This window comes from Musa acuminata, chromosome BXJ3-2, assembly GCF_036884655.1.
Source record: "Musa acuminata AAA Group cultivar baxijiao chromosome BXJ3-2, Cavendish_Baxijiao_AAA, whole genome shotgun sequence".
Classification (NCBI taxonomy): domain Eukaryota; kingdom Viridiplantae; phylum Streptophyta; class Magnoliopsida; order Zingiberales; family Musaceae; genus Musa; species Musa acuminata.
Window position 1 is genome coordinate 35892887 of NC_088350.1, and position 10795 is coordinate 35903681.

At 39.7% G+C, this 10795-nt stretch overlaps 3 protein-coding genes across 9 annotated transcripts; 1 reads left to right on the top strand and 2 right to left on the bottom strand.

Annotated features, from left to right (window-relative positions):
* The first annotated feature begins 17 nt into the window (after positions 1-17).
* Positions 18-4153, top strand: LOC135585007 (uncharacterized). Of its 7 annotated transcripts, none has more exons than XM_065138971.1 (8): positions 18-423; positions 1207-1465; positions 2324-2395; positions 2647-2714; positions 2815-2965; positions 3076-3156; positions 3267-3356; positions 3463-4137. In XM_065138971.1, the coding sequence occupies exons 2-8, from the start codon at positions 1211-1213 to the stop codon at positions 3556-3558; spliced, it is 813 nt and encodes a 270-aa protein (XP_064995043.1). In that variant the 5' UTR covers positions 18-423; positions 1207-1210; the 3' UTR covers positions 3559-4137. The 7 variants fall into 7 exon arrangements, with proteins under 7 accessions (XP_064995043.1, XP_064995040.1, XP_018674764.2 ...); XM_065138968.1 differs by having other exon boundaries at positions 20-423; positions 1201-1465; positions 3463-4132; XM_018819219.2 differs by lacking the exon at positions 18-423 and adding an exon at positions 430-1101 and having other exon boundaries at positions 1201-1465.
* A 113-nt stretch (positions 4154-4266) lies between these two features.
* LOC135631642 (uncharacterized) lies at positions 4267-4710 on the bottom strand. Its single transcript, XM_065139380.1, has one exon. The coding sequence runs from the start codon at positions 4708-4710 to the stop codon at positions 4267-4269; it is 444 nt and encodes a 147-aa protein (XP_064995452.1).
* A 788-nt stretch (positions 4711-5498) lies between these two features.
* Positions 5499-10344, bottom strand: LOC135631393 (fruit protein pKIWI502-like). Its single transcript, XM_065139037.1, has 5 exons — positions 9723-10344; positions 6793-6892; positions 6588-6683; positions 6423-6503; positions 5499-5871 (listed from the first exon to the last, which is right to left on the bottom strand). The coding sequence occupies exons 1-5, from the start codon at positions 10196-10198 to the stop codon at positions 5809-5811; spliced, it is 816 nt and encodes a 271-aa protein (XP_064995109.1). The 5' UTR covers positions 10199-10344; the 3' UTR covers positions 5499-5808.
* Positions 10345-10795: the final 451 nt, after the last annotated feature.

Below are 10795 nucleotides of genomic sequence, written 5' to 3' on the forward strand. Positions count from 1 at the left end.
TAAACCCACCACCGAGCGTGATCCTCCGTGATGACAACACAAAGCCGAATGAAATAGGGCGTGTTTGAGATGAAATGGCCGAAGCCAGTGGTGGCAATCATTAAAAAGCAACACGTTAAACGGAGATCGTGGGTTTCAACGGCGGGCGGCAATGGCGGTGGTGGGAACATGATGCCCGACGTGCCTTGCCATCATTTCCCTTTCTCAGAAAGTAGTCGTGAAATTTGCTTGATATATTGGCCACAAAGATCGACGAAGACAAATTTGTCAAGAGGATGAAACAACGGTGGTCGAGGAGGGATACGGGTGGCCAAAAGAAAAGAAACATGAGGGAGGGCCAGAACGGGAAATAAACGCCCGAGTACTTCTGATTCTCCTCCTCCTCCTCCCTTCCTTCACTCCAACAGATCCAAGCCCTCCCTTGTAAGCCTCCTCCTCCTTTCCTTCCACTGATTGTTTTTCTAGTCGCCGTGCCTTGTTGGTTTACTTTGGTTCTACTTGGTCTGTTAAGGCAGGGATAGGAGAGAGCGAGAGAGAGAGAGAGAGAGAGAGAGAGTCGGGGTTTCAGGGTCCATAAGAAAGCTGCCACCTTTTTCTTCTCGGTGTTTTGATTCCTCTGTTTCTGGTGGGTTTGTGATTCCGTTCTTGGTTTTCTTTTAGCCTCATTCATCTCTCCTCCTCCTCCTCTCTACCCTTCTCTGAATTATGGATTTGTTTGCTCTCTTTCATTTTCGTTTTCTCTTTGTCGCTTCGGATCCATGAAAGATCGCTCCTTTTTCAGTGTTTCGTTTGGAATTTCCAATAATACTTTGGTTCTCGTGTTTTGGTTGCTGTTCTTCTTGTGACCGATTGAATTTTGATGAATCTTTCGCGTCTCAGTTTTCTCTGTTCGTGGGATTTCGAATACCATGTAGTTTGAGGAAACCGACATCTTTCTTGTACTTCTCTGCTGCAACCCTGTTGGTCTTGGTCTCTACACGATGATGTTATTCTTACACTTACTTTTTACTGTCCTGATAGATTGTTGGATTACTATCCTCCGTTTTTGGTTCTGCGTCTCTGTGTCCTGCTCTACGTTGCAAAGATAACTTCTTTCGTCATGTGGGGATTGTTCATGATTTTATTAACATCTTTCCTTTGACTCTGACGTATGGTTACATTGGCTTCTTTGTTACATTGTTCTCCTCTTTTCGTTCAAAGTTCCAGAAGAATGGGAGACCATCTTGCTTTGTTAGTGGACCACCTGCTCACCGAGTCAACGCTTGAAGCGGCTATTGGTAGTCGGAAGCATGGCCAGATTGCCGCCAATTCGGCATCTTTGGAGGACCCGGCCAAAGAATTCACTCGGAAGAGTCACGTCAGAGGAAGGACATCCGTGGGAACGTTGGTCGAGTGCCGAATTTGTCAAGAAGAAGATGAAGACTGCAACATGGAGATCCCTTGTTCATGTTGTGGCAGCTTGAAGGTAAATCAAGCTTCTATGTAACAATATGTAACTTGCCTTTGTATTACCTATTACTGTAAGGTCAATTTTTTGTTGTAGAATATGGCTTATTCTTGAAGATTTCATTTTTGTGATAACACGTATTACTATAAGTTCAAATTTTGTTGCAGAATATGGCTCGTTCTTGAAGATTTCATTTTTGTGATAACATGGAAATCATGCATACATCTGCTTCGGTCATGCAGTTATTTTGTATTCTGATTTGTAGCAAAAAGGTTCATCAGTTCTAGCCTGCAAACTGAATTTCCTGTATGATAGTGTGTATGTTTGAGCTACAATTTGTTATTTTCTATTAATGTATGAAACAGTTTGGTTATTTTCCTGTATGATAGTGTGTATGTTTGAACTACCGAGTGGTAATCTAGAAGTTAAAAATTGCAATTTAATTAAGGATTCAAACAGTGATCAATGTTCATTTGTAATTCATTTGCAACACATTACTTTTGCTCAGTATCTGTTTGGCAGAAGTCTGCCCGAGATATGTTCCTCTTGTGTTTTAGAATTACCTTTAATCCAGTGAAGCTTCAGTCTATGACATTTATATCATTTGAAAGTCAAAGTAAGTCTGGTTATTTATTGACCCGACGACAGGAATATATCATACAAAAGAAGGAACTGGTCTCTCTCATCTCATTTGTACGTCTGTGACCTTTGTTCGACGTTGCTAGTAAATTGTCATCCAACAAGTTCATTGATCTTTGTGTTCTAGAAGTATACAGTTAATGCGTTCACATATTTCTTGTTATGTGTTTTCTTTCGTAGTCTAGTTTACATCCCAGGAAAATAAGAAAAATTCACCTTAGCTCTTTCTTCTTGCAGTATGCTCATCGTAAGTGTGTTCAAAGATGGTGTAACGAGAAGGGCGACACAGTGTGTGAGATTTGCCTGCAGGTGATGTTTTTTTTTTTCTGGCCTCGTAGTTTTCTTGATCTCAACATTCTGTAGTCACCATGGTGAAAGCTTGAGCAACACGTACCAATATTGAAAGTGTCAATTGAGGCTTTCTCATCAAGCAATTATCTCTTTCAGATTACATGCTGGTCATTTCATCTACACATTTACTTTGATGTAGCATTTGGATCATGATAGTTTATTTCTTGTGTTATTGCTGCTATAGCTCCTAATTCTTGTCACTCATTCAGCAATTTAAGCCAGGTTATACTGCTCCTCCAAAGTTGTTTCAGTATGGGAGTATTCCTATGAACTTCAGGTATCCTTTATGCGTCTCGTTACGTTTTTAGGCATATGTGGCAATTCAGAGTTGCATCATTTACACAAGGAATCACTGATTGTGTCATAATATTTCTCAGAGGCAATTGGGAGATTACCAGACAGGATCAGCATGATTCTCAGATCATAGCACTGGTTCCATCTGAACATGATATCGTGCACCCTGATGATGATGATTATTCAGCTTTAGGCATGAGAAACACAGTTTGTCGTCAGTCAATTGTGATAATAGTGAGTTTATTTCGATTCGATAAGCACGATAGTGGAGTGACTTGTGAGTCGCATTTTGCCTTCTTATGCTTTGTGTTTTGACGCAAGTGATTCGCTTTTGTTTTTTCCAGTTCACGGTTCTTTTGGTTCTTCCCCACACTCTTCCTCTTATGATCGGTGTAGCTGAGCAGTATTCATTCACTCTGTTCTCAGTAAAAATCTAATCCTAAGAAATTAATAATTTTCTTTCGACATACTATTATTGGCTTCTGAAGCTCCGTATGATGTAGCCCATTTTTATTTGTACATATCTGTATAAAAGCTACTGGTGTTGCGGACTGCTGGAATACTTTTGCCGATCTTTGTAATGGTCAGAACAATAAGGACATTTCACCAGTTCCGCTGCCGACGGGTAATTTTCTTTTTTCTTCTTTCCCATAGCGGCTGTAGAAACTCAAATCTTTTTTCCATGGTTTCTTAAGAAAAAGAATCTTGAAACGTTTTGGAACATGTTGCAGGTAACTCGTGAAATATCTGATCCAGCTGAAGGAGAGAACATGATCGAACCTTGGCAGCTGGTGCGGTCTCAACCATATCACATTCAGATGCACTGACTGATACAAAGGAGCGACGATTAGCAGCGCGAGTGAATACTCCCGCTGTTTCTTGGTGATGCAAGATCAGGTCAAACAATGGAAGATGAGAAGAGGAAAAATGACTGGGAACTTGGCATGGTTATGCAGTCTGCTGCTCTGTACATTACATGGTAGTGATAGGTTTCCCTTCGGAATGCTTGAAAACGTTAGCCATAGTTGGATCCCTCTATAGAAAGCCACTCGCTTCAGAAAGCTTGAAGATGAAGTGGATCTGTACAATTGTCATTAACGAATGGAGAAGTGGCTGAATTGAGAGTAGTGATATGGATGGCATGGTGTAAAGTCGAACTCATTTGGCAATCAAAAGAAGATTCAAGTTTGACTTTAAATGCCAATGTTAGACCAGCTTGGATTTTCTTTTTTACTTTTATTTATTTATTGGATTTACTTGAATAAGCATAATTATGGGTCAACCCATATGTCCTCCTCCCTTGTGGTTGATTCAAATAAGGTGACGAAGAAGGAGTTACTACATTCACGTCGTCCTTGAATTGCATAAGAACATTTCTTGCACTGGTTGCTAGTGACAAAGTGCTCACCGTCAACATCTTCATATTGAATCTGAAGCCGACAGAAATTAACAATAGATCAAGAAATGTCACTAAATCTGTGCAGGAAAAAAGAGCTCCATTGAGTTCTTCTGATGCCACCCACCCCTCGTCAGCCTCATGGAACTTCTTTTATGGTGTCCAATGCCGGCGTCCACGACGACTGCCTCGGCCTCCTCTTGATGCACCGGGTGGCTTCATTCGCTTTCTTGGCCTGTGCGGGGAACAAGCAGAGGTCACCGCGGACGGGAAGAATCCTGTTGGAGATTCTTGCCTTGGAGACCCTGCACGAAAGAGCTGCCATCTCCTCCTCGGTAAGCACCGAGAAGAGCATGTCCATCGGCAGCAGGAAGCAGAGCCGGCGTCGCTCGAGTTCCTCGTCCGCCGCCAAACCTGGATTCCGACACCCCACGTCGAGATGGTCAGAGTCGCACACGAACTGCCCAGGGTTGTCAACCATCAACTCCGCCGCTCTCACAGAACGCACGTACTGTACGATGCCATTGACGACCCTTATGGATCCACCCGAGGCAGCGTAAGGTGTGCATGCAGTGTTCCCCATGAAATCACACTCCAATCTCCCAGCAACTAGAACATCACAAGGGACACAGAAACAGAGAACGAGAGAGAGGGAGAGAGAGAAGGAATGGCAATGTGTGGAATGTGCGTTGGGCATTGGGGGTATCAAGGGAAGTACATGGGCCCAGAAGATACAGCATCAGATCATGCATGGAACCTGACAAATCAATGGAGGAAGCACAGAGATGCAGAGAAGCAGAATCAAGTGGATGCCAAAATGTTCATTATGCTTGTCCGACACCTCACACCTCACACCTCTAAAAGTTGGCAGAACAAATCATTAGAGAACATGACATGACAACTAGACTGCTTAGAACACCTTTAACCAGACAGAGATGGCAACAAAAGCCAAACAATTATAATCAAATTGTTGTTGATATGCATAATCTCATCAGAGGCCAAGCTGTCTGAAGACTTAAATCATGGAGACCCAGCTATCATCTTTATGGAATCCTTACCTAATTGGTGGACCAGTGTTTCACCTAAGTAGCCAACAAAACGCTATTGCTTGATCCATTCTCACTTCATCTTGAAGAGGTTTTGGGGCTTCAAATGTATCCTGTTGCTTCACAAACCTGATCATATAGGCACATCATCGACAAAAGGCAGTGGTTAATCTTGTTTTCTAAGCTTAGATTCACATTATTTCCATCAGTTTGTTGTAATGCTAATCGACTAAAGAACCAAGCAATACTGTGGGAATAATTTACTGGACAAGTTAATTGAAAGAAAAATAGTGGAAGTTAAAAAGCTTAGAAACTGCATTGTCTCTTCAAATAAACAATTTACCGCATTCCTTTAATTGAAAACTGAGAGAGTATACATCAGTGCTCCTTTTTTTTTAGTACAGGCAACTTATATGAACTTCCAAAAGTATACAAGACTGATGACCTGTTGTGCTGGCCATCAGAGTGTGATTTAATAATGTAATAATAAGGTTGTCAAAATTTGGTAAATTATTCACCATTATTCTGCTCCAAGCTCAATCAGATGATCACACAGCATCTGAGAACAAAAGAATCGTATTGGTGTTTCGCTAATACTAATAGAAGAGCATTGTGAGCCTTCCCCTCCTCCATGGTTAGAAATTCGTCAAGATTTTGTCTTTTGACACACCTTCAGCCACAAGCTTAGCTGTAATGACCTGCCACATAAAACCTAGTGTAAGTTAACTAGCATTCTGGAGCCATAAATTTGTGATCCTCATGTAGATTCAAAAAGTATAATCAACATTAATAGTAATAATCTTGTTGAAACATGAAAACCTCTTCTCCCTGGGAAAAAATCACAGTAGTTGCAACATTCATCGTAAGTGATATTCAATTCATAACTGATAATAAGATTCATCTACAACACCAGTGACATATTATCCAGACATGCAAAGTCACCCATAAATAAGTTGATGATAATAAGATGATAAATCCTTTCTCTTTCCTGTGTTCTCAATAGAAGGCTATCTTGAAATAACATCAGATATTGATTGGTGGGGAATTCAAGCCAAGTTATTAAGTCACACTTCCAGCAGTAACTTAATCGTACTATGACTTCTACAAGCTTCCAAAAATCAATAAAAGAGAGGCTCAGTGAATCAATATGGGTTTGGGAGAGTCAATGTACACCCATCCAAACAGAGTGATTGCATTGCAGCTACTCAGACTATTTATCAATGACTATTAAGATTTCAGAAAACTGTACCTCAGTCATCTGTTTGTGCCCACAAAGCACTGCACCAGTTGTCGAAGGATTTAGAATATGTCTGGCTCTTAAAAAAGCCGTCTGCAAAATGTCAGAGAATAAATTTGATTATTTACAGGAAGTTCAACAACATCAAGTTGGTTGTTTATAGATTCAATGAGCTACCTGTACATATCCTCTTTCGCCACTCCATCTTTCATCAGGTTGTGACAAGACAGGTATGACATTTACTCCAGCATATTCCCAATCCTTGAACCTTTCCTATAAACAAGCAACAAAAGGTTTTGTATTTGATTTCTTGATTCAGATGAACACACATCTTGCTTGTTAGATGCTAGCTATATGTTTAATAGTGTATATAATCTTAGACCTGATATGCCATTTTCTGAAGATTTCTAGCTCCATAATAAAGTCTCACATCTGATCTTTCATTTGCACGGACACCTAATTCAATAAGTGACCGAATGGGACTGCCAGAAAGAGTTCATAGAGCAAAGTATTAACAATGGAAAAAAGCTAGTTAACTAGTGACAAAATTGTTGCATACAATTGTAAAAATCTACAAAAATATTTACTACAAATTGGAAGACAAAAGACACGTATCAATAATTTTTTAATGCAATCAAAACATTCTATCACACTCATCTGCAAGTTAAGCAAGTAAACACTAAATTAGTATTTGAAAACATAACATCAACTTATTTAGAAGAACAATGTATCAGTACCGTTAAGAAAGTATGATAGGAAGAACTTGAAGATGCATTCCAAATATAGAATTGTCATTGGCAAACAAATCTCAGTTTTGGGGGACCGATAGAATGATGCGTACAAAAGATAGGATGGTCAGTATCAAGCAAAGACCAGTTTTAGGAACTATCTGAATATACAGTAGTAGCCTATTTTCCCAATTATTATGCTACAACCAGTAACCTACCATCCAGCTTTTCCTAAAAAGTTTGGTTCTATTACAGGTTTCTACATTATCAGAAAAATGTTAAACAAATCCTCTCAATTAATATACTAACTGAAAGAAGTATGTTATACTCTACTTCTCTGAATTATTCTTCCTATAATCTCAAAAGAAGTATATGTGCCTTTGCTCCAAAGGTGTACAGGCCTTATGGAAGCTAAACAATACTATCAAAGGAACAAACAAAAACCAGATTGAAATAAGAGACTTCATTTTGATATCATCCATCACACGTAGAAGTAAATGATCAACCACTCCATTATCAAGTCCATGAACGGATCTCGGATGCCCAAATTTCCAACCCAATCGCAAATAAATATGAAATGAAGGAAACAAACAGATAGGAAGTAAGAAGATAAACGGAGAACAATGTGAAGTTACAAGAATCTTTTTCTCTCTGCAAATAATTCTGAAGAGAAAGAATAATATCTTTAAAAATCACAGTACAAATATGAGAGTAGTCACTCAAGCGACCCCTCCAACCTCTCTCCGCTTGCCAGTCTTTAAGGAAACAAGTCAAATCAATTTGGGCACAGAGGTGACTAACAAAGACCAAATTAGAGCTGAATTTAATATATTCTTTTAGATTATCAAATGACAAAAATTCTAACATTCCCCACTACTTTTCAAATTTTCACAACAACTAAGGAAATTTTGATTTTGATGGGTGCCATTTGGGTTTGGTCCACACCCAGTAGTGATTTTACTGGACTGAGGATCCATTATGGAATAGGTTCTGAACCACGTCCTTTACCAATCATCTAAAACCATACATATACAGCGAGTAAAATTGATTGAGCATATTACCACCTCTTTGGATTTCCACTTAGCTTGATTCTTATAGGAGCTTCAACCTCATAATCATAATCCCATAACTATCCTCATTTAGGTGAATCCTCAAGAAGTATACTTGACCGAGATACACTTCATGCAAATCACTACCTAGGAGCTTAAAGATAGATATATTTGATTACTTCTTAGTCCACATGTCCTCAAATCTCTCACCACTTGCTAATTTACAGGAAACCAATCGAAGAAACTTGGGTCCACACTTGACTAGAAAATACCAATACAAAGCTAAATTAAATAGTTTTTCAAGTTAAGTAAGAACTTCAAAGTAACAAAAATATTAACAAAATCAACATCAATAATGATGTAAAAATGCTTAAAATAATTGGTTAGTAGAAAATCCCGGAAGCATGACATCTAATATATATATCTTGATTGGCGTAAGCCTTGTGCACTGGGCTGCCCCTTTTTATACCATCTAAAATATAAAGAGCAAATTTTGGACCATCATAAGTCTTCTATCCTACTTTGATTGTCTCCGCTTATAGTTGTAGGGGTAAGAACACCTTGCATAGGAAGTGCCTCATGCATTAGGCTATCTTCTTACTTATTCCATCTAAAATATAGTTTAGAGGGTAAATTATATCCCATCTATAAAGTCTTTAAGCTAGTCATCCATCACAACTCTAGTTGGAACTAGTTCGATCACCCAAATTAACATAATGATTTACAATTAATCTTTTCTTTGTTCTCATGGATATTTATGCTATCAATTTCGTGATACAATAACCTCCAACAGGTTCTCAAGAATCATTGTCTACAATATAAAAAGATATTGTACCTTATGCACGAGGCTCTCATCAATGTGGTATCTTGGGAGGGTCAATGTACATTCAAATATTTAAAGAGATTATTTTCGTGACTCGAATCTTGATCTCCCAGAGAACCTTACCATTGTACCGAGGCCCGCCCTCGACCTCAATCGTTGTCTATGATCTCAAATCACCAAATCTATTGACCATCATTGATCTCAGAATGATGACCACTAACATAATAATAGAGTTTCAAATATTTGAGGTTTCATGGTTTTGAAGATATATTAACAATGAAGCTCTAGTGGGCAAGTGTTTTCCCCTTTTAAGAGACGTCTCTAAAATCAACTAAAGTTCACCACAAAATAAATAAGAAAAACATACGGAACAAAATCATCTGCAATATAATGGATGGAACTAATCACGATTATTAAGCTGAGATCATGTTTGATTGAGCACACAATTGACAGTTTTCATCCTATTCAATGAACAACGGTCAGTTTGAACGCCACAAATTGAGACACGAAAACGTACATAGGCTTCAGTAAGAAAGATTAATGAATGTTCATCCTCAACGAACTGGAAAAAAAATTCACTGAGAAGCGTATGCAATGAATTTTAATCCACAAAATTCATTTTTTTTCGCTTAACAAGACTGCAAAATTGCATAAAACAGGAAGAATTCAGAAATATTAGAACTTGGAATTACCAAAGGGAACAGAGTCCCACCTGATACCAGATCCCGTTGCAAAGATAAAGACGGAGGGGAAGGCATCGGGAGGATAGATCTCCTCCACCTGGAATCCCCTCCCCATAATGCCACTCAGCTCGACGATATCCCCGCGTCTGAGCCCACAGAGAAGATCGACAGTGGAGCCAGGGACCCTCTTGACGAGGAATTGGAATTCGCAACGGGAGGCGGCGAAGGAGGGCGGGGAGGCGATGGCGAGGAAGGCGGGCTTGTCGGCACCCGGTACCCGGAGCTGGAGGTACTGACCCGGGGCGGTGTAGGATACGGCGAGATCGGGGGCGTAGGAGACGTCGACGGCGACGTGAAAGAGGGAGGCGTCGGCGGATGCGGGGGCGACGAGGGAGAGGGGCGCCTGGGACCACGTGTCCGTGTCCTGCTGAACGGCGGCTGCGAGGGCGGTGAGAGCGCGGCGGCGGAGGGGGGCGGGGAGGCGAAGGCGAGAGAGGGGAGACATGTAGCGGTGGCGAGGAACGAGAGGGTGAGCGTCGAAGCCTTTCGGTTCAGGTACAAAGAGAGACGGGAAGGAGTTGGTCGCCGCGGCCGCCTCCTAATTTTATTTTTATTTTTATTTGATTTTTTTTTAATATCATTTTCAAACCCATCGAATGTAAAGTCCATTAGATCGAATCGATCTAAATTTAAACCCATCAAAATAAATAATATTAATATATTTCTATTTTTATATTTTAAATAATTTTTATTTTTATTATAAAAATATTATTATTATTATTTTATTATTTTCTGTAATTTCATAAAATAAATATATTTATTTTCTTTTTGGTCCCCTCCACTGAGTGTTTCAGGCCCCGCCGGCGGAGCATAACGTGTGTTCGTCCCCGACTCCGTTCGACTCTAAGCCGTCCCGTCGTGGGTTCACGGACGGCCGAGACATGACTCCTTTTTTTATCTCCTCCAAAATCTTTAAATAAAATAATCATCATTATTTTAAATATAAATTATGTAATTTATTTTTGTATATCTTTAAATCGAACCGCATGATTCTTCTTCCATCATGAGCGAGAAAGACGACCAAAAAATCCTCCCAGCAACT